We start from the raw sequence: 24,186 nt of genomic DNA, 5'->3' as shown, positions 1-24,186 counted from the left end.
CAGCCCTTGTCTGGAAGTGAATGATGCCGAATATTGCTCGCTGAACTGTCTAACATCTCCCAGTTCAGATTGAATGAGTTCACCTCACCGATCATTAATTAGGATCCCCACAATCCACTGAGTGAAAGGATTAACGCTTTCTAAAAAACCTTCAAAGAAGTCAGACAGCAAATCATGCACAATAATGTTTTATTGACTTGGAAATCATAATTACCGTTGTTTAAACATTGAGTACACCAATAATAAGTACATATAAACAGTGGTAGACAGGGTCATGTATCAATCCTAACAATATAATTAATAGGCTGATGCTTAACACAATGAATAACCGATTGTAAAATCAGCTGAGAGTATCACCGTAATTCAGCATGAGCTGGATCACTGATTATTACATTATAATTTAGATCAGTGTCTGGCACGACTGCAGACTGGTGAGATTAATTTAGGATTCACTATTCAGATATCTGACAATTTAACCTCATTAGATCGCCAGTCCAGGGAATAGATGAGAGAATAAATTCACCTCGGGCGTTCGAGCAAAACGGGCGACAGCGAATTGGCAGCTCGTTTTTCACTCCGCCTGATTTTATATTCCATTTACTGCTGCTTCCCCAGATGAGATGTTAAGCCAGGGCCCCCTTCGTTTCAGTGGATGTAACCGTGGAGCCCCATGCTGGATCCTTCCTGTCTGTACATTGACCCAGCGTCCCACGGCAGCCCAGACTGAGCCCCACCCTGGGCCCTTCCTGTCTGTACATTGACACAGTGTCCCACTGCAGCTCAGACTGAGTCCCACCCTGGGCCCTTCCTGTCTGTACATTGACCCAGTGTCACACTGCAGCCCAGACTGAGTCCCACCCTGGGCCCTTCCTGTCTGCACATTGACCCAGTGTCCCACTGCAGCACAGACTGAGCACCACCCTGGGCCCTTCCTGTCTGTACATTGACCCAGTGTCCCACTGCAGCCCAGACTGAGCCCCACCCTGGGCCCTTCCTGTCTGTACATTGACCCAGTGTCCCACTGAAGCCCAGACTGAGCCCCACCCTGGGCCCTTCCTGTCTGTACATTGACCCAGTGTCCCACTGCAGCCCAGACTGAGACCCACCCTGGGCACTTCCTGTCTGTGCATTGAACCAGTGTCCCACTGCAGCCCAGATTGAGCCCCACCCTGGGCCCTTCCTGTCTGTACATTGACCCAGTTTCCCTCTGCAGCCCAGACTGACCCGACCCTGGGCCCTCCCTGTCTGTACATTGACCCAGTGTCCCACTGCAGCCCAGACTGAGCCCCACCTTGGGCCCTTCCTGTCTGTACAGTGACCCAGTGTCTCACTGCAGCCCAGACTGAGCCCGACCCTGGGCCCTTCCTGTCTGGACATTGACCCAGTGTCCCACTGCAGTCCAGACTGAGCCCCACCCTGGGCCCTTCCTGTCTGTACAGTGACCCAGTGTATGACTGCAGCCCAGACTGAGCCCCACCCTGGGCCCTTCCTGTCTGTTCATTGACCCAGTGTCCCACTGCAGACCAGACTGATCCCCACCCTGGGCCCTTCCTGTCTGTTCATTGACTCAGTGTCCCACTGCAGTCCAGACTGAGCCCCACCCTGGGCCCTTCCTGTTTTACATTGACCCAGTGCCCCACTGCAGCTCAGACTGAGCCCGACCGTGGGCGCTTCCTGTCTGGACATTGACCCAGTGTCCCTCTGCAGCCCAGACTGAGCCCGACCCTGGGCCCTTCCTGTTTTACATTGACCCAGTGCCCCACTGCAGCCCAGACTGAGACCCACCCTTGGCCCTTCCTGTGTGTACATTGACCCAGTGTCCCACTGCAGCCCAGACTGAGCCCCACCCTGGGCCCTTCCTGTCTGTACATTGACCCAGTGTCCCACTGCAGCCCAGGCTGAGCCCCACCCTGGGCCCTTCCTGTCTGTACATAGACCCAGTGCCCCACTGCAGCCCAGACTGAGACCCACCCTTGGCCCTTCCTGTGTGTACATTGACCCAGTGTCCCACTGCAGCCCAGACTGAGCCCCACCCTGGGCCCTTCCTGTCTGTACATTGACCCAGTGTCCCACTGCAGCCCAGACTGAGCCCCACCCTGGGCCCTTCCTGTCTGTACATTGACCCAGTGCCCCACTGCAGCCCAGACTGAGACCCACCCTTGGCCCTTCCTGTGTGTACATTGACCCAGTGTCCCACTGCAGCCCAGACTGAGCCCCACCCTGGGCCCTTCCTGTCTGTACATTGACCCAGTGTCTCACTGCAGCCCAGACTGAGCCCCACCCTGGGCCCTTCCTGTCTGTACATTGACCCAGTGCCCCATTGGGGACCATCCAGCCCCGGATATCCGGCAGAATCAGCGCTGGGGGACCGGGTGACTGAGTCTCGTGACCCTGTCGCTGGGCCTCTGACGTCACAATGGGAGACGACGCTCGCTCAGCTCGAGCTGGAAACCGTTAAAGGGCCGTTCGGATTTGAACCTGGAGCGCGGCCGGTTAAAGGGGAGGGACAGAGAATCGGCAAAAAATGTTCATATAATGAGACCAGTCATGGTTGGAATTTGAAATGTTCACACTCCCACACTCAGTCCGGGTCTGGATTCCCGCAGTGACTCCAGATGTCTCTTTCCATTTGGACTGAACCGATTCCCCCTCAGTCTGAAACAGATTAAAGATTAAACAGGAAATAAACAGATTGAACAACAGTGTGAATAACAGGGAGACTGGGGTTAATATTTCAATAATAATTACAGACAGATATTACCCATAAAAGGAACTGAATCCCATTGATATTTTGTTTATTATATTAAACATTAACACTAATACTCACCGGATCCGCTCCAGATTCCTGCGGGTCAGTATGAGGGAACAGAGAGCGGGGACAGATCGCTCTGTGAAGGAGTTTAATCTCAGGTCCAGAACCGTCAGTGACCGGATTGTACTGAGAGCGGAGATGAGTTCATCTGTACAAGAATCTGTGAGATCGTTGTACTCCATCCTGTGGATCAGAGAGAGAGAGAGAAATCCTAGCATCATAGACAGGGTTACATCACGGAAGGAGGCCATTTGGCCCATCTAGTCCGCGCTGGTTCGATGCACGAGCAATCCAAACAGTCCCATTCCCCTGCCCTATCTCTGTAGCCTTGCAGTTTTTCGTTTCATGTGCTTATCCAGTTCCCTTTTGAAGTCCATGATTGAATCTGCCTCCACCACCCTCTCGGGCAGTGCATTCCAGATCCTAACCCCACTCGCTGTGTAAAAAAGTTTTTCCTCATGTCACCTTTGGTTCTTTTGCCAATCACCTTAAATCTATGCCCTCTGGTTCTTGACCATTCTGCCAATGGGAAAAGTTTCTCTCTCGACCCTTCATATTTTGAATAACTCTATCAAATCTACTCTCAACCTTCTCTGTTCCAAGGAAAACAACTCCAGCTTCTCCAGTCTATTCACGTAATTTAAATTCCTCATCCCTGGTACCATTCTGGTAAATCTTTTCTGCACCCTCTTTAAGGCCTTCACCACCTTCCGAAAGTGCGGTGCCCAGAACTGGACACAATACTCCAGTTGTGGCCGAACCAGTGCTTTTGTACTATATGCCTCTATTTATAAATCCCAGGTCCCCGTATGTTTTTTTAAATGCTTTCTCAACCTGCCCTGCCACCTTCAACGATTTGCGTGCATATATCCCCAGATCCATCTATTCCTTTCAGAATTGTGCCCTCTAGTTTATATTGCCTCTCCTCATTTTTCCGAGTGAAATATATCGCTTCGCATTTTTCCGCTTTAAACTTCATCCACCATGTGTCCGCCCATGCCACCAGCGTGTCTATATCCTCTTGAAGTCTATCACCATGCTCCTCACAGTTCACTGCCCTTCCAAATTTTGTTCCAACTGCAAATTTTGAAATTGTGCCCTGTACACCCAAGACCAAGTGATTAACATATATCAAGAAAAGCAGTGGTCCCAGCACCTACCCCTGGGTAACACTACTGTACACCTCTATCCAGTCCGAAAAACAATCATTCTCCACTACTCTCTGCTTCCTGTCATTTAGCCAATTCTTTATCCATGTTGCTATTGCCCCCTTTATTCCAGGAGCCGCAATCTTGATAGCAAGCCTACCATGTAGCACTTTATCAAACGCTTCTTGAAAATCCATAAACACCATATCAACTGTATTGCCCTTATCTACCCTCTCTGTTACCTCATCAAAAAACTCTATCAAGTTGGTTAAACACGATTTGCCTTTAACAAATCCTTGCTAGCTTTCCCTAGTCAATCCACGCTCATCCAAGTGACTGTCAATTCTGTCCCGTATTATCGGTTCCAAAAGTTTCCCCACCACCGATGTTAAACTGACAGCCTATAGTTGCTGGGTTTATGTTTACAACATTTTTTGAACAAGGGTGTAACATTTGCAAATCTCCAGTCCTCTGGCACCACCCCTGTATCTAAGGATGTCCGGAAGATTATGGCCAGTACCTCCCAAATTTCCTGCCTTACTTCCCTCAGCATCCCTGGGGGCATCCTATCCGGACCAGGTGACTTATCTATGTTAAGTGCAGCTAGCCTTTCTAGAACCTCTTCTTTCTCAATTTTCAGCCCATCCAATATCTTAACTTTATCTTCCTTCATGGGAACTTTGGCAGCATCTTCTTCCTTGGTAAAGACAGATGCAAAATACTCATTTAATACCTCAACCATGACCACTGCTTCCATGAGTAGATCTCCTTTATGGTCCATAATCGCACCCCCCATCTCTTGCTACCCGTTTACTATTAACATGTGTGTTGTAGACTTTTGGATTCCCTTTTATCTTGTCCGCTAGTCTATTCTCCTACTCTCTTTTTGCTCCTCTTATTTCCTTTCTCACTTCCCCTCTGAACTTTCGATATTCTCTCTGGTTGGCGCTTGTGGTATCAACCTGACACCTGTCATACATTGCTGTTTTCCACTTCATCCTATTCTCTATCTCCTTTGCCATCCAGGGAGCTCTGGCTTTCGTTGCCCTACCTTTCTCCCTCGTTAGAATGTATCTTGTCTGTACCATAACCATCTCCTCTTTAAAAGCCGCCCACTGTTCAATTATAGTTCTGCCTACCAATCTTTGATTCCAATTTACCCGGGCCAGATCTGTTCTCATCCCATTGAAATTGGCCCTCTTCCAATTGAGCACTTTTACTTTAGAGTCGAGAAAGTTATTTTCGATAGCTATGATACTATGGTCGCTGCTCCCTAAATGCTCCCCCACTGAAACTTGCTCCACTTTGCCCGTCTCATTCCCTGGAACCAAGTCCAGCAATGCCTCCTTATTCGGTGGTGGGGGTGTACTGGCCGACAAAGTTATCCTGAACCCATGTCAAAAATTCCTCCCTTTCTTTGGCCGTTATATTATTGTTATCCCAGTCTATATTCGGATAGTTGAAATCCTCCGTTATCACCACTCTCTGGCTATTGCACCTCTCAGTAATTTCCCTGCAAAGTTGCTCCTCTATATCCTTCCCATTAGTTGGTGGCCTATAGAATACACCCAGTAGTGTAATGGCACCTCTTTTGTTCCTTAACTGTGACCAAATAGATTCTGTCCTTGACCTCTCCAGGAGATCCTCTCTCTCCAGCACTGCAATATCCTCCTTAATCAATACTGCCATCCCCACCCCCTCTTTCTTTCCCTCCCTATTTTTCCTGAACACCATATCCAGAAATATTTAGTTCCCAATCCTGCCCTTTCAACAGGAATCAGAGTAAATTCACAGTATTTATTCGAATTGTTATTACTTATACTGACATTAATGTACAGTGTTAGACATCCAGGTATTATAAACACAATCTCACACAGTCTGATACTTACCCCAGTTCCTGAATTTTACAGCCCGGGTTCCTCACAGCCGCAGACAATAGTTTTACTCCTGAATCTCCCAGTTCATTGTTCCCCAGTCTCAACACAAACAGAGAGAGAGAGAGAGAGAGAAACAAACTGAATCAAACCCTGGATCTGATATAATTTTTCCCTCTCGGTTATTGCAGGAAACACTGAAAAATCTTTGGAAATTAATAACCAGATTTCCCTGTCACTGACAATGAATCTCATTCTGTCCAACTCCCCAAATATTCAGGAACTGTCAGTAAATGTATTTATTAAATAAAGTGCTCTCTGTGTGAAGCCTTTAAATGTCCCTCGTCCGGTCTCATTCCCTGATGATCAGAATTACCCTCCTGGAGGTCAGTGACCTGCCCATCATGTTTGGCGATTTTTTTCTCATTTCTGCTGCTCCTTAAATCCCGCATTTCTTGTGAATGGAGCGTTTTCCTCGAATTAAATGATAAGTGGAGATTACCTGTACTTCATACTCTGTGCATTATATTAATCTGTATAATATCTCGGGGTGAGTTATATTGTGAAACGGCGCTAACGGCTGCTATGAAATCCGTCCCACAGGACTTTATGTAACAGGGACAGTTTATTACGTCCTGTTATAAGTTTTAAATGCCCCTGAAGTCCTAATTTATAGGGGACGGGAGTCTCTCTCTTTATTCCCCATTAAACTGGCTCGACATTTAATTTAGGTGCAACGGGCCCGACAGTTTTTGGGGCATTTTCCTGAAGTTCCCTCCCCGACTGCGGCCTCACACATAGGGGGCAGATTATGGGAAATTTCCTGGGTTCACTACCGCCTGGTTAACCCCGGAGCCTCCCATTGTGTGTGAGGCTCCACCGCTGGCCGGTGTGTGTTGTAGTCGTGGGCTAATACTCAACAACCCGTTAGCTTTCATCCACTTTAACGGCAGATTTTAGATCCCACTGTATTATCGGCCTGGAGTAATGATCGAGGGGCCTGAATCCACGACCTTCTGTCTCAGACGCACGGATGCTGCCAGCTGGGTGAAGAGATGGTGGATATATTGGAGAGTGTGAAGGGCTGTGTCATTGATGAGTTAAGATAACGGACCGACGTCCTGCGGGGAAAGCTCAGCTCGCCCACTGGCGGTTGACTGCCTGAAAGCTGTGTTTTACTCTTTGTTACTGAATGTTTGGTGTTTCTGCTTCCCTCTCCTACAAACGTTGACAGTCCGGTGACTGTAATTTGCCTCCACACATCGGTAAGAGGGTGGGATGTTCCGACACACGGACTGCTCAGTTGGTGTCCGTCGACGTGTAAGTAACAGTGAGAAGGAGCCTCTTCAATGGACGTATCTCAGGCAGTGAGAAAAACAGCAATAAATATCATTTATTGCAATTAAATTATCAGACTCTTTCAGTGACCTGTATTTACCGATCCGATCAAGATGGTAAAATCCCGACTTGTTCACAAGGATCCATTTCAGATTCTCCAGTTCTTAGGGAATTACTAACCGATCCTTTTATTATCTGTCATATTTGTGTTGAATCTGCTTCTCTCTGGTTCAACTGAACTGTTTGTTTCCATTCATTACGTAGCAACAATACAATCCGTGACTGTTCTACAATTGGTCGAACAGTTAGAGAGAAATAAACAGTTACCTCAACACCTGGCATTTGTGCAGTGCGGGTCCCAGCCGCTGGAGTCCTTCACACTGAATGGAGCAGTGTTCCAGATCGAGATGATTTATTGTATCACAGAGTCCAATGACATGAGACAACACCGCACAGTCAATCGGGGTCAGTCGCAATTCACTAAATGTTAGTGTTTCCACAGATCCCACTGTGACCCGAGCCAGTGTTTTATTCTGAGACTCAAACAGGTAATGGAATGTGTTCAGGAGGTCCCTTTTACCAGTTTCACTCTCTGTCTTTCCAATCTGTCCTTCAACCTTCTCCTTCACCCAGTCAATCACTCCGCAGATTGTTCGATGAAGAAATGGATCCAGAAAGTCCTCCAGGGGCCGAGCTGACTGTGAGGAGGAGAGACCAACAACAAAACGGAGAAATATCTCAAATCGCCCATCTTCCTTGCTGTTGGCTTCATTGAGGAGTTTCCGGATGTCCCCTGGATCTGGAGTCAGGAATTGTGCGAGTGCAGCTACAAACTCTTGGATGGTAAGGTGCGGGAATGTGTAAACCACACTCTGGGCAGAATCATCTCTCTCCAAAAGTTCCATCATGAACCCAGACAGGAACTGGGAAGGTTGCAGATTGTACTTGATCAAATCTCCATTTCTAAACACAATCTTCTTCTCGGAGACTCCAGTGAAGGCCATCTCACCGGCCTTCAGTAACACATCACGGGGGGATTCAATCTCTCGGCCATGGTTTTTCAGAATGTTGTAAATATAGTAGGAATATAGTTGGGTGATGGTCCTGGGAACTCGCTGCTGTTTCCTGTCTCTTTGTGTGAAGAAGGGACCCAGTGACAGACCGAGGATCCAGCAGTAGGAAGGGTTGTAACACATGGTGTACAGGATCTCGTTCTCCTCCACATGTTTGAAAACAGCTGCTGCCACCGCCTGATCTTCAAAAAACTTGTTGAAATATTCCTTCCGTTCTTCACCAACAAATCCCAGGATTTCAGCCCAGACACTGATCTCAGCCTTTTCCAATAAATGTAATGCAGTGGGGCGGCTGGTCACCAGCACTGAACATCCTGGGAGCAGCTTGTGCTGTATTAAACTGTACACAATGTCAGACACTTCACACCAGTCTTCAGGATCTGTGCACCTGCACTGAGGTTCTGTATTTCTCCGATTGTCAGCAAAATCGATACTGTCCTTGAATTCATCTAAACCATCGAATATAAACAGTAATCCTACTGGGTTCTTCCAGAGATCTCCCAGAATATTCCCAAAGTAAGGATACATATCCAGTATCAGATTCCTCAGGTTTATTCTACAGTTAATAGCGTTCAAATCCCGGAATTTAAAACTGAAAACAAATTGAAAGTGTGGGTATATTTTCCCAGTGGCCCAGTCATAAACAATCTTTTGTACCATTGTTGTTTTTCCAATCCCCGCGACTCCACTCACTGCTGCTGAACTCCCAGAACTGGATCGCTGGAAGAAACTCTTCATTTTCTGGAACGAACTGCCTCTCTGGGAAAAACTGCTCTGGAACAATTGATCTGTTCGGATTTTTTCCAGTTCTCTCCGGAGATGTTTCCCTCTCCACTCTTCATGGTCTCGGCCTCTTGCCAGCAGTTCATGTTCTACAAGTGTCCGATCTCGAACAGTAGAAATAACCGTTAGCTCAGTGTAAAGAGTGACCAGCTGGAAAATCTTAACCTTCTCCTTTATTAGGATCGTGTTCACTCTCAGTGTTTCAGTTTGGACCCGGAGTGTTTCCTTGTGTTTCTGTTGAACATCTTCAATGAGAACAGACAGAAAGTGGTTCTCAATGTTAGTTATTTTGAAAAAAGTAACAACTTCTCATTATCACTTTACTCGTCAGTGTCATTTCGTCAGTCCTTGGGCAAGTTATCTTGATTATTGTGGGCACTGGGAGAGAGACAGACTGTGAATGGACAGAAGTCCCACTGTTATTGTATCAGGTCTAGGGCAGGTTATCTGGGATACTGTGTGTACTGAATAGACTGAAATGGGCAGAAATCTATTGTTTAACCTCAGTTGTGGGGAAGCTTTTAGAAACGATAATCCGGGACAAAATTAGTATTCAATTTATTAAGTGTGGATTAGTTAAGCAAAGCCAGCACCGATTTGTTAAAGGTAAATCGTGTTTAACTATCTTGATTGAGTTTTTAAATGAGGTGACAGATTGCGTTGAGGAGTGCAATACGATTGATGTTGATATGGACTTTCAAAAGGCGTTTTATAAAGTGTCGCAAAATAGGCTTATTAGCAAATTTGAAAGCCATGGAATAAAAGGGGCAGTGGCAGCATGGATACGAAATTGGCTCAGTGACAGGAAACAGAGAGTCGTGGTGAACGGTTGTTTTTTGGACTGGAGGAAGGTTTACATTGGTGTTCCCCAAGAGTCGGTACTCGGACCACTGCTTGTTTTGCTATATATTAATGACTTGGATCTGGGTGACGCAAAACGTGAAAGTGCAGTAAACATTGAGGAGGATAGTGATAGACTTCAATAGGACATAGACAGGCTGGTGGAATGGGCGGACATATGCAGATACAATTTAACGCAGAGAAGTGCGAAGTGAAACATTTTGGCAGGAAGAATGAGGAGAGGCAATATAAACTAAATGGTATCATTCTAAAGGGGGTGTAGGAACAGAGAGACCTGGGGGTGTATGTTCACAAATTTTTGAAGGTGACAGGACAAGTTGAGAAAGCAGTTTAAAAAGCATACGGGATACTTGGCTTGAAAAATAGATGCATAGACGACAAAAACAAGGAAGTGATGATGAAGCTTTATAATTCCCTAGTTTGGCCACAACTGGAGTACTGCGTCCAATTCTGGGCACCGCACTTTACGAAGGATGTGAAGGCCTTAGAGATGATGCAGAAAAGATTTATTCGAATCGCTCCAGGGATGAGGAACTTCAGTTACGTGGATAGACTGGAGAAGCCGGGGTTGTTCCACTTGGAGCAGAGAAGATTGAGAGGAGATTTGATAGAAGTTTTCAAATCCATGAAGGGTTTAGGTCAAGTAAATAAGGAGAAACTGTTCCCATTGATCGGACGGTCGAGAACCACAGGACACAGATTGAAAGTGATTGGCAAAATAACCAATGGCGACAGGAGAATAAACTTTTTTTAAGTAGCGAGTAGTTATGGTCTGGACTGCTCTCTCTGAAAGGGTTTGTGGAAGCAGATTCAATCGTGGCTTTCGAAAAGGAATTCGATAAATACTTGAAGGAAAAGTTTTGCAGGGCTACGGGGAAATAGCAGGGGAATGTGGCGAACTGGGTAGCTCTTGCAAAGAGCCGGCAGTGGCTCGATGGGCTGAACGGACTTCTTCTGTGCTGTAAAAATTTTATGATTCTAATGTATCAGACCGTGGGCAGGTTATCTGGGGTATTGTGGGCACTGGGAGATGGACAGATTGTGAATGGACCGAAGTTTCACTGTTATTGTATCAGACCTCCGGCAGGTTATCTGGGTATTGTGGGCACTGGGAGAGAGACAGACTGTGAATGGACAGAAGTTTCACTGTTATTGTATCAGACCTCGGGCAGGTTATCTGGGATATTTTGGGCACTGGGAGAGGGACAGACTGTGAATGGACAGAAGTTCCACTGTTATTGTATCAGACCTCTGGCAGGTTATCTGGGATATTGTGAGCACTGGGAGAGGGACAAACTGTGAATGAACAGAAGTTTCAATGTTATTTTATCAGACCTATACTTCTTTAGTCACCTGATCACAGGTAAATATTACTGACATTCTGAAGGTACAGGGGGGATTAAGAAAGACAATTTAAGGTATTAGGAGTTTAGGTTGAGGGAATGGTGAGAGGGTTTGATGTATCTTGTTTGTGTAAGAGACTTCGGTATTGAATCATTTCAACGTAATTCACAACTTTAATGCAGGAAAAAGGATCACACTCACGAAAATAATTAGAGACGGAGAAAATTTAAAGTCAGAAATAAGAAGAGAAATCAGGGTAAATTTTCTCACTGAAGGGTCAGAGAGCGGGGGACACAGTTACCAGGGAAACACACTGAAGGGGCAGTGTAAGTGGGGTTAAAAGACAATTGAACGTGTTTCTGTGGATACACTGAGAGGAGGAGTAGGTGGGGCCATCTCTCAAAAAGAGGCAGGCTTATTTGGGCCAAATGGCCTTTTCCTGTCTCTAATCATTCTCCCGTTATATTGTATTTCAGAAATTGTGAACAATTTTTCAGCAGCTTTGCACCTATATTTAATGTGTTTTTATAACAGTCCTTTCATAGAATTAGAATTAGAACTACTGCCCACATCACTCAGTGTAATGTTAGAGCAGAAAACATTCACAGTTCATATCAACTGTTCTCCCAATAATTATACTCTGTTGTTTCATTTTGGTCTGAATTTCCTACAATGCAGGATTGGGAAATTACAAATCTGTTTCCATCAGTCATTCCATTGGGTCTAAAAAGACCCTGAGTTAAAGGACTATTCTTTGAGTAGAATAAGTTCTCTCTTTCACTGCCATTAGTCATTCCATTGGGTCTAAAAAGACCCTGAGATAAAGGACTATTCTTTGAGTAGAATAAGTTCACTCTTTCACTGCCATTAGGAAGCCATCCCAGAACTTCCGAATTACCCTGAATATTGTCTTTCCCTCACATTACTCCACGGATTAATGATCTATTGTGTTAACATCTGAACATCCTCTCAGATCAGATCGAACACCGACGTCTCATTCTGTGCTGTGTAATGAAAATATTTTAATATTTTGCATTTCTCCACCTCTTTCCCTACCGTTGATGGTGGGCCAGATTTCTAGAGTAGTCGGTCAACCTTAAAGTCTGGCTTAGGGCACTGCTCATTAATTCTGAGCCCAGAGCTTCTATGTGCCTCATAGGAGTTGTGAATGGGGATTCACGGTGTATCAGGATCCCACCAGGTGTGTATGGGGATTCACAGTGTATCAGGATCATGCCAGGTGTGTATGGGTATTCACAGTGTATCAGGATCCTGCCAGGTGTGTGGGGATTTAACAAGTTCTGGCGATCATCAGCTGGATTAAGTGAAATAATGCAACCTCCGCATATTCCTAACGAGGTTTCATTTCTGTTCCCTCCACCCTTTGAATTTCTGATTCCCAGATTCTGACAATCTCTAAACAAAAGTCTACAGTCAAACATTCTGATTCTCAGAAGTGAAATAAATAGTTTGAAATCTCCATTTCATCACTTACCTTTCAGGTGACTGGGTATTTCAGTTAAACCTCGTCCGATGTTCATATAATCAAATGGATCAGGACCTGTTTAAATCAATGAGCTTTCATGAAATCTGATCTGTGTAATATTAAAGTAAATTCTGCAGTTTTTCAATCTGAAATTGAATTCAGTGTGTGATTTTACCGTACCAAGTTCCTGCATCTCTTTCAGTATTTTGTCCAACTTTGGTACCGCATGGTGCATTTTCACAAAGGATTCCCACATCACCCTTCGGGCCCGAGAGCCTTTCTCCATCACCAGATTTAGGAGAAGTTTGGAACTGTCCGCCCTGTTTCCCTTCTCCACGAGATCAACGACTTTCTGTAAAGAACAATAATTAATATATTGGTCTCTCCTTTTCCCAGTCCCACTGAAACTGTTTCCTTTTTTTTTCAGTCCACAGAAAAGTTATACCCGAAGCGTTCCTCTATCCTTTGTGCAAGCACTGACCGATCCACTGGGTATTTTCCTCTCATCGTATCATTGTTTCAGATTTACTGTATTTTCAGTTTGATCCATTTATTTCCTATTTGGCCTGTTTCTGTTCTGTAACATTGTTTGATTCTAAGATCTCATATCCTGTTAGTTCCCTGATGTTTAAATAATCCAAACTCATTCTGTTTCCAGCCCACTTACCCGATGTTCCTGTCCACTGAAATTCCACTCGTATGTTAACAACGAGCTGACTCCGTCCACCACTTCTTCAATCGCCTGTTCCAGTCTGTCCCGGTAGAATTTCGTCAACTGGAACAGGTGATAGTCGTCGCACTTTGTCAGGAACTCAGTGATTGCAGTGTTCGGATCTGTGAGCAAAAATGTAGAAAACTAAACACATTATCGACTTTCTATCCGGGCGGTTACATTTCCTCTTATAACAAACGGCTAAAGCCTCCTGTGAGCCACATTATCAAACACCTTCTGAAAACCCAGAGACACCGCATGTGATACATTCCATCGACCTATATAGTCACCTCTCAACAAAGCTGCATCAGATTTGTCAAATACAGCTTGTCTGCAGCGAATCATTTCCAGCCTCCCCTGATCATCCCCTGCATCTCGAAACGTTCACGAATTCGATCTGGAATTACAGATTCTAGGAGTTTGCCCACTACTGACGGAGACTAATTGGTCTCCAGTTACCCGTTGACCCTCTCTCCCTATTTTAGCAGAGACATTACTTGGGCTCCTTCAGTCCACCTGGATATTTTTGATAACAAGCGAGGATTGAGAAATTGGGGTCAGAATCCCTCCTATCGCCTCTTTGACTTCCTTTAACAGCCTCGGGTGTGTTATCTCTGGGGCCAGTGATTTATCCACCTCGGCGATGTTTCTCAGATCCAAATCCTTCTCTTTACCTCTCTGTTCTCCGTTTGGAATATCCTTGAAACCTACCTCTTTGACCAAGCTTTCCGTCACCAGTTCGAATATCTCCTTATTTGACTCTGTGTCAAATTTTGTTTGATAATCGCTCCTGTGAGGCCCCTTGGGTAGATTTACTATATTAAAGGCGCTATATAAATGTAAGTTGTTATTGTTCTAGCTCTGTCATAGAAGCTTTATTAATACTGGCGACCAGAGGTATTTTTCTTTCTCCTCAAAATGTGATAACCAAGAACGTTTTGCTCTGAGTCCTGTGAAAACTCAGGCCCTGTCTTACAGATACTAGATCACATCTCTGATGATTCTGATTTTCCAAATGTGTTTGGAGTGATTTGTATATTTAGAGATAAAACTCAACCATAACTCCGATTTTTTGGAATGTTGACCCGTTTCCGTTTATTGCGTTTTTTTAATACCAAGTGACTTTATCTCTCAATACTTCAAAACCACCTTCCTTTTTACCTGCCAATAACTTTTCATTATTTCATAAATCTTCTGTTCCTGCTCCAACAGTTTTATGAATTCCGTTCTCTCATCTCAGACCCGGATATTTCCCACCCTCCAGATTATCAGCTGAAACCCTCCCGCTGCTCCATTCACCCAGTCTGTAAAACCACTGTTGTTCGATTAAGACCGTGACCGTCCCTTCCCTTCTCCCTGAACTCACCCTCGTGCCCCGAGACCGTGAACCCTTCCCTCCTGCTCCATTCACCCAGTCTGTAAAACCAATGGTGGTCGGTTCATATTGTGTCCGTCCCTTCCCTTCTCCCTAAAATCACTCTATTCGCCAAGACCGTGAACCCTTCCCTCCTGCTCCATTCACCCAGTCTGTAAAACCATTGTTCTTGATCGGTTCAGATCGGGACCTGCTCAGGGCTGCAGAAGAGCCTGTCTATTCCCTGACTATGGAATATCCCATCACTATCACTCACCTATTCCTGTGTCCCACCTGCCTCTCACCCCCGCCCCACTCGGGGTGTCCCCCTGCTCCCTGGCCTCACACTGTTACTCAGGAAGACCATCCTCTGAGTCACTGTCTCTGTCCACCTTACAGTCCCCACCATCAGGTATCAATTGGACAGTTCCAGTACTCAGGAGATCCCTACACCTGTGACTGCACTATGCCTCTAGATGGTCACTCACTTCCCTCTATCTACACGGTATCTGTACTGTTACATCTTCCTGTGTGAACTGCAGGTTCTTGTTCCTGATCTGGACCCTTTGTCAGGACGGAAATTGTATTGTGAAGAATTTTCTGAACGTACCTGTGTACATTCTCATTCTTGTTGAAGATGTTGGATCTTCTCCCCTGTTTGAACCTTCAGCCATGGTGGTGACAGACGTTCCCAGATTCTGATCCCCTCTAATAAATATAATATAAATAGGAGGGTTAGACGGAAATATTAAAATAAGCAGGAGAGCATTGCCTTGTTAAACATGATTCCAAGTCTCTCCTCCCCCATCAGCACAACAGCTGTTCGCTCTGGGATCGAGCATTTCCCGAGTGTTATGATCAACGCTCCACATCAGGTGTGACATGGACAGCTGCCCAGTGAAGTCCAGTGAGTCCCGCTGATCTCCACAACCCAGTTCCAGACGGGAACCCATCGGCAGAGACTCTGAACTGGGAGCGTCCCTTGGTAAGATTTACTCACACAGTACAGGCCAGAACCAGCCTTATTCCTGAGGCAGTGAATATTCTGGAGGGAAATCTGGAGCGGGGTGATCATTGATGGATTAAATTACCCTTCACTCGGTTTAACACAGTCTGAGGCAATTGTGTTATTTGTATTCACAAATTGTGTTGAATATTTTTGATTTGTTGAGTTTCGTCATTAAATTCAATTACTTTATGAATATGATATCTATCCTCATACACAATATATAGCTGGGTGGGATTCCTCTGGTGCCTTTGGGCAGTGAAAGTGTCCGTGTGTTCATGGAGATGTGTCCTGGTTGGTGTTTCTACTGGAATATATTTACCACATCCCCATGGTGTCAGCACCTGACAATCACTGTAGGAGGTGAGGAGATTTACCACTGTTCTAATATTAACACTAATGAGCACTGTAGGAGGTGAGGAGATTTACCACTGTTCTAATATTAACACTAATGAGAACTGTAGGAGGTGAGGAGATTTACCACTGTTCTAATATTAACACTAATGAGCACTGTGTGAGGTGAGGAGATTTACCACTGTTCTAATATTAACACTAATGAAAACTGTAGGAAGTCAGGAGATTTACCACTGTTCTAACATTAACACTAATAAGCACTGTAGGAGGTGGGGAGATTTACCACTGTTCTAATATTAACACTAATGAGCACTGTAGGAGGTGAGGAGATTTACCACTGTTCTAATATTAACACTAATGAGCACTGTAGGAGGTGAGGAGATTTACCACTGTTCTAACATTAACACTAATAAGCACTGTAGGAGGTGAGGAGATTTACCACTGTTCTAACATTAACACTAATAAGCACTGTAGGAGGTGGGGAGATTTACCACTGTTCTAATATTAACACTAATGAGCACTGTAGGAGGTGGGGAGATTTACCACTGTTCTAATATTAACACTAATGAGCACTGTAGGAGGTGGGGAGATTTACCACTGTTCTAATATTAACAATAATGAGCACTGTAGGAGGTGAGGAGATTTACCACTGTTCTAATATTAACACTAATGAGCACTGTAGGAGGTGAGGAGATTTACCACTGTTCTAATATTAACACTAATGTATAATGTTATGAATCGTGTAACTTTAAACATTCAGGTGATGCACAATATTTATTTAGAGAATGTCGTTCTGGGTTTTACAGTCTCAATGTTCAAGTGGTGGATTTGATTGTTTTTATATAATCACGTTTGTGACTGGCAGTTGTATGTGTGTCTCACGAATGTGCTCCCAATCAAACTATCAGTCCCAGTGCCATTTCCTTTCCCCACTGTGGAAATGTAAAAATGATTAAATCTCGGATCAGTAATTTCTCCAAACTATATTTGAAGTTATTCTCCGGCATTAATTTATAACCAAGTTTGAGACTTTGTAAAATTCAATTCCTGCTGTTTCACTCACACTGACACTAGTATAATAAACACACAACAGCAACAACTTGCATCACCACAGAGCCTTTAACATCGAAAAAACATCCCAAGGCGCTTCACAGATGCCGAATCAGACAGAAAATGGCCAAAATTTTGGTCAAAGAAGTGAGTTTTAGGATGGTCTTTATTGTGACACCGCACACAAAATAATCAAATGGAAGAAATTTTACAAATCTTTATTAAAATTTAAGATCTACATATAATTTTATCACCAAATTATATCGAAATGGTAATCATTTAATTCAACTGTAATTTTGAAATTCAGAAATAGATTTACTGATGGGAAATAACATTAAGTAAAACCCAGTAAGATGATTGATTTTGATAGTTGGATCTGAAATATATTTGAATTCGGTAACACTGTCTGGTACTACCTGAACACACAGCGTAATATCGATATTATGAGGGCTATCAAGGTGGGTTCATTCCGATTTGATGCTGGGGGCGGGGAGACACTGTTTTTCTGCTGGGCTCTGCCTCGGACTGGAGCCACTTCTTCGATCAAACCCCTTCACTCCAAAACACACACAAGATTCATCAGTGACTGTGTGTTTTGAGATAGAAACTGATCTCACTTCACATTTCATTGCACGGCCTCATGCTGGATAATTGTACTCGGTGATCAGACTCTCCCAGTCTCATTCTCACCATTTCGCCCCTTAACTTGTCACCTTTGTGGACCGTCAACAGGACCAGTGTTTATCTGAGTAAGTGAGACTTTCTCTTACCTTTCTCCCCAGTCCATCTATGGAAGCTCGTTGAATCGGAAGAGTTCTCTCTAGTTGCTGCTCTCACAATCCTGTGCTGATTCACCTGCTGTTGTTCCTCAGTCTACAATCCCTGTTTACTTCCAGCTGTGGGCTTTTCTCAATCACTCCGTCATTCACCGGGAGATCTAATAATGGCAGGGCAGAAAATGAGACAAACATTGACTGTGTGAAGGAGAATGTAATCTGCACTTTCCCTCTAATGTTGAATTAAAATAAAAGTAATTGAAACTTAAACAATTGAACAACAAATATTTGATTGAATAAACAGACTGTTTGAGGAGCTCTGTTCCCACATTCCATGTCTCTTTACCACCCCGACCACAATATGTGATCGTTTCATTCTCCAGCCCTAGTTAGAGGCAATTCCTTCTCCATGTCCCGCCCCTGGTTTTAGGATCACATTTGCTATTTGTGAATCAGTGACCATTCCTTTATATTTTCTGGCTGAACTCCATCCAGGGGCGAGACCCCCAGTTTCCAAGTGTATTTTAGTAGCATCATCGACAAACAGGGAGAGTTGATGGGACAATATCCTCAGGGATATGGTTCTACCCACAGAAGGCAGCTGTACTGCCCCAACACCGTGACTGGGAAGTGTGACTATTACAGTGAGTTCACTTCACTGAATATTTACAAAACATAACATAACATGGGACTGATTTATCACAGAAAGAAGAGATTTCCCCTGCTGTGAGTGTTACTGTTTGGACACTGCGATGAGTATAAGTCCTAGTAACAACTGTGGACCGGGTTTCTAACCGTCTTGAATTGACAGTTCCCGACTCAGAGGCTGGATGTGTCTCCAGTTAGCTGCAAACTCCAAAGTTCTGGCACGTGGGGGTGGGGAAGGAACGTTTGTAACTACAAGTGAGACATTTTAATAACAATATTTAACTGTCAAATAGGTATTAACTGTAATAACAACACCTCAGTGTGGGAATGTGGTGGGAACTTTGACCATATTTAAGAGAACAAGAGAAAATAGAAGCTCTCAGCAATTAACTTGTTTCTATTTTGCTATAAATGGTCATTGATGTACAGAACTGGACGATAGATTACAACTCATTCTCATGCCTGTAATAAAATATCTCTGATTAGATAAAATCACGATCAGTAACGAAATGATTTGAAGTAGAATGTGTGAACAAATATGGCCCATTCTTAGTTTTAGGATAAATCAAATCACTATCCCCAAAAATATCAATAGTTGAATGCGTAATTGGAATTGAAAGATTTATTGGGGCCACTGTCCAAACACAATGGATATGATCGAAGGACTCACACTTTAGGGAGGGCACGGTGTCCCCAATGATGACATTGTACCGTGTCTGATACAACGGGGCGGGGAGGGCACTTTGTCACCACAGGATGGCATTGTACCTTGTCTCGAACAAGGGGGCGGGGAGGGCACTTTGTCACCACAGGATGGCAGTGTACCGTGTATGGCACAATGGGGCGGGGAGGGCACCGTGTCACCACAGGATGGCAGTTTACCGTTCCTTACACAATGGGCGGGGCAGGCTCTCTCGGGTACCGACCCCAAAAGATGGCAATGTACCATTTGAGATATAGAGGAGGCGTGGGTATATCAGTCAGTGATTCTTTGTGTGTTTGATAGAGAGAGATAGGGGAAGTGAACTCGTGTCTGTTTCAGTGAGTGAATCTTAATGTTTGTGTGGACATGAGAGAGAGGGAGAGTGAAACAGATTTTATCAGTGAGCAACTGAGGATTGTATGAGTATGAGAGAGAGACAATGGATGCCTCTGTCTAACTGTGAGACTCTGAATGTGTGTTTATGTGATGGAGCCAGATACATTGTGCATCAGTGAACAACTGAGTGGGTGTGTGTGTGTGTGAGAGAGAGACAGAGAGAGAGAGAGAGAGAGAGAGGATGTGTCTGTATATCTGAGTGACTCTGAGCAGGTGTGTGTATACGTGACGGAGGGAGACACACTGTGTATCAATGTGGGACTGACTGAGTGTTTGTGTATGTGAGAGGCAGAGAGAGAGAGAGAGAGAAAATGGCTCTGTATATCTGAGTGAGTTTGTGTGTGTGAGAGGGAGACAGAGGATGCCTCTGTATATTAGCGAGTGACTGAGTATCTGTGTGTATTTTCTGTTGGGGGAGAAGCGGCAGGATGATGAAATCTAACCTTTAACCATCAACCACTTCTAAAATCGTACACGGACTGGTATTTAACAAGTTAAATTGCCAGAAGACACATGTCCATATCAAACGTTCAATCAGACACAGCAAGGGCAGACCACATGCAAAGTGCAAAAGCGTCTTGTTCTTATAGATTAAAAGGTTGAGGAAGTGAGTTCACACAAACGGAAACCGTTCGCCTCTGTCCCTGCAAGTTTCAGCATGTTGCTGTTACTTTCTGTCACTCAGAGGCAGACATTTTGAGACCGACTCAGTTCCCCCTTCAGTTTAATGTTTACCAAAAGGTTTATTCAATTCCACTGTGTTTTGATTAAAGTCGCTCTGGGTTTCAATTCGACCCTATCATCCACCTGAGAATAATGGGGTCACCCGTATTTGGTGTTGATTGATTCTCTGCATTAGGTTTTATCTTTAATTCTGATCACCACCTGGTTTCCACCCAGAACCGTGTGTGTGACGAGAGAAAGAGGAGAGATCTGCACTAAATGCAGACATGTGTTTCCTTCGATATAATCCCCCACTCTCATCATTCTCAGTCACTCACCCAATTCGTCCATTGAAAAGACTGAAGCGACATGTGATCTGGTCCGCACGGGCCCTGTCGCCAGTCAGGACTTGGTACTCGGGGATCAGGCTAAACTCCCCGCCTTGCTCTCCCTGTCCCCAGTGAAGATTCTGGTACTTGTAGATTCGGCTAATCTCTCCGCCTTGCTCTCACTGTCCCCAGTCAGGACTCTGGTACTCGGGGATTCGGCTGATCTCTCCGCCTTGCTCTCCCTGTCCCCAGTCAGGACTCTGGTACTCGGGGATTCGGCTGATCTCCCCGCCTTGCTCTCCCCTTGACACAATCTGAGTGGAGCCCTCCAGGAAGTGTCAGCGCACATCAACCTCGCTGTCACCTCTTCCGCTAAATGTTACTGACATATAAAGATCATATGGGACAGAACCCGAAACCTCGCGTTCCCTTTACTCTTCCTACCAGCTGTTTCACGTGGGTTTGATGCGAGTTAAGTTTCGTATTTAGAGCTCAAATGACGTAAATGCTTCGATTTACAATCCCCCCATTGATTTGAAGCAGACAGCACAGAAGGAGGCCATTTGGCCCCTGCTGTCCGTGCTGGCTCTTTGAAAGTGGTATCCATTTAATCCCACTCCCCTGCACTTTCCCAATAGTCCTGCAACCTTTCTCCTTTACAAGTGATTAACCAATTCCATTTTGAAAGTTACTAAACAAATTTGTTCACCGCGAGCGACTGGACAGTCGGAGCATCAGTTATAGACAGAGTCATTGGGGTAGATTTTAAACACGAATCTGCTTCCGCAGCCCTATCAGGCATTCGGTTCCAGATCAGAACAACTCGCTGCGTAAAGAAAATTCCACTCATCTTCAACCTGGCTTTTTTCCCAATTCTCATCAATCTGCGTCCTCTGGTAACCGACCCTCCTGCCAGTGGAAAGAGTTTCTCCCGATCTACCCGATCAAAACTCCACTATTAAATCTCCCCTTTACCTGCTCTAAGACGAACAAACCGAGCTTTGAAGTCCCTCGGGCCAGACGCAGAAAATTGCAGGATATTCGCTGGAAGTTAAAGTCATTTAAGTCAATGCAAGCAGCTCAGGAATGTGGGAAATCTGAACAGTCAGCATTTTATATTAAAACAGGAAACAAGTTGGACTGTTCAAAGTAAGGGGCTCTCTGTCATTCTCCCTCTCCCACCCATCACTGATTAAAGTAAGGGGCTCTCTCATTCCACCTCACCCCCTCCCCCACACATCACTGAGTAAAGTAAGGGGCCATCTCTCATTCTCCCTCTCCCACCCATCACTGATTAAAGAAAGGGGCTCTCTCTCATTCTCCCTCTCCCCCTCCCCCGCCCATCACTGATTAAAGGAAGGGGCCATCTCTCATTCTCCCTCCCCCCTCCCCCCACCCATCACTGATTAAAGTAAGGGGCCATCTCTCATTCTCCCTCTCCCACCCATCACTGATTAAAGTAAGGGGCTCTCTCTCATTCTCCCTCTCCCCCTCCCCCGCCCATCATTGATTAAAGGAAGGGGCTCTCTCTCATACTCCCTTTCCCCCTCCTCCGCCCATCGCTGATTAAAGTAAGGGGCGCTCTCTCTCATTCTCCCTCTCCCCCATCCCCCCGCCCATCACTGATTAAAGTAAGGGGCTCTCTCTCATTCTCCCTCTCCCCCTCCTCCGCCCATCGCTGATTAAAGTAAGGGGCGCTCTCTCTCATTCTCCCTCTCCCCCATCCCCCCGCCCATCACTGATTAAAGTAAGGGGCTCTCACTCATTCTCCCTCTCCCCCTCCCTCGCCCATCACTGATTAAAGTATGGGCTCTCTCTCATTCTCCCTCCCCCCGCCCATCACTGATTAAAGGAAGGGGCTCTCTCTCATTCTCCCTCTCCCCCGCCCAGAACTCATTATAGTAAGGGGCTCTCTCTAATTCTCCCTCTCCCCCTCCCCCGCCCATCGCTGATTAAAGTCAGGGGCTCTCTCTCATTCTCCCTCCCACCCTCCCCCGCCCATCGCTGATGAAAGTAAGGGGCTCTCTCTCATTCTCCCTCTCCCTCTCCCCCTCCCCCTCCCATAACTGATTATAGTAAGGGGCTCTCTCTCATTCTCCCTCTCCCCCTCCCCCGCCCATCGCTGATTAAAGTAAAGGGCTCTCTCTCATTCGCCCTCCCCCATCCCATCATTGATTAAAGTAACGGGCTCCCTCTCATTCACCCTCCCCCAACCCATCGCTGATTAAAGTAAGGGGCTCTCTCTCATTCTCCCTCTCCCCCGCCCCCGCCCCCGCCCATCACTGATTAAAGTAAGGGGCTCTCTCTCATTCTCCCTCTCCCCCTCCCCCGCCCATCACTGATTAAAGTAAGGGGCTCTCCCTCATTCTCCCTCCCCCGCCCATCACCGATTAAAGTAAGGGGCTCTCTCTCATTCTCCCCCCTCCCCCGCCCATCACTGATTACAGTAAGGAGCTCTCTCTCATTCTCCCCCCTCCCCCGCCCATCACTGATTACAGTAAGGGGCTCTCTCTCATTCTCCCTCTCCCCCGCCCATCACTGATTACAGTAAGGGACTCTCTCTCATTCTCCCTCTCGCCCATCCCCCCGCCCATCACTGATTAAAGTAAGGGGCCATCTCTCATTCTCCCTCCCCCCCCCCCACATTACTGATTAAAGTAAGGGGCTCTCTCTCATTCTCCCTCTCCCCCTCCCATCACTGATTAAAGTAAGGGGCTCTCACTCATTCTCCCTCCCCCGCCCATCACTGATTAAAGTAAGGTGCTCTCTCTCATTCTCCCCCCTCCCCCCGGCCATCACAGATTAAAGTAAGGGGCTCTCTCTCATTCTCCCTCCCCCCCCTCCCCCCCACCCATCACTGATTAAAGTAAGAGGCTCTCTCTCATTCTCCCTCTCCCCCCTCCCCCCACCCATCACTGATTAAAGTAAGGGGCTCTCTCTCATTCTCCGTCTCCCCCCTCCCCCCACCCATCACTGATTAAAGTAAGGGGCCATCTCTCCTTCTCCCTCCCCCCCCCCCCACATTACTGATTAAAGTAAGGGGCTCTCTCTCATTCTCCCTCTCCCCCTCCCATCACTGATTAAAGTAAGGGGCTCTCACTCATTCTCCCTCCCCCGCCCATCACTGATTAAAGTAAGGTGCTCTCTCTCATTCTCCCCCCTCCCCCCGGCCATCACAGATTAAAGTAAGGGGCTCTCTCTCATTCTCCCTCTCACCCCTCCCCCCCGCCCATCACTGATTAAAGTAAGGGGCTCTCTCTCTCATTCTCCCTCTCCCCCTCCCATCACTGATAAAAGTAAGGGGCTCTCTCTCATTCTCCCTCCCCCCCCATCCCCCCGCCCATCACTAATTAAAATAAGGGGCTCTCTCTCATTCTCCCTCTCCGCCTCCCCCGCCCATCACTGATTAAATTAAGGGGCTCTCTCTCATTCTCCCTCTCCGCCTCCCCCGCCCATCACTGATTAAATTAAGGGGC

At 45.8% G+C, this 24,186-nt stretch overlaps 1 protein-coding gene across 1 annotated transcript; it reads right to left on the bottom strand.

The window, feature by feature from the left end:
- Nucleotides 1-201: 201 nt before the first annotated feature.
- On the bottom strand, nt 202-21,986 carry LOC137309071 (NLR family CARD domain-containing protein 3-like). The gene is made up of 10 exons (XM_067977394.1): nt 21,686-21,986; nt 17,966-18,132; nt 15,396-15,493; nt 13,387-13,553; nt 12,900-13,071; nt 12,729-12,794; nt 7,500-9,273; nt 5,850-5,936; nt 2,828-2,995; nt 202-2,655 (listed from the first exon to the last, which is right to left on the bottom strand). The coding sequence occupies exons 2-10, from the start codon at nt 17,980-17,982 to the stop codon at nt 2,568-2,570; spliced, it is 2,637 nt and encodes an 878-aa protein (XP_067833495.1). The 5' UTR covers nt 17,983-18,132; nt 21,686-21,986; the 3' UTR covers nt 202-2,567.
- Between the last annotated feature and the right edge of the window lie 2,200 nt (nt 21,987-24,186).

Source organism: Heptranchias perlo, unplaced genomic scaffold, assembly GCF_035084215.1.
Source record: "Heptranchias perlo isolate sHepPer1 unplaced genomic scaffold, sHepPer1.hap1 HAP1_SCAFFOLD_147, whole genome shotgun sequence".
NCBI classification, from domain to species: Eukaryota; Metazoa; Chordata; class Chondrichthyes; order Hexanchiformes; family Hexanchidae; genus Heptranchias; species Heptranchias perlo.
This window is presented reverse-complemented; position numbering and strand designations above follow the sequence as displayed.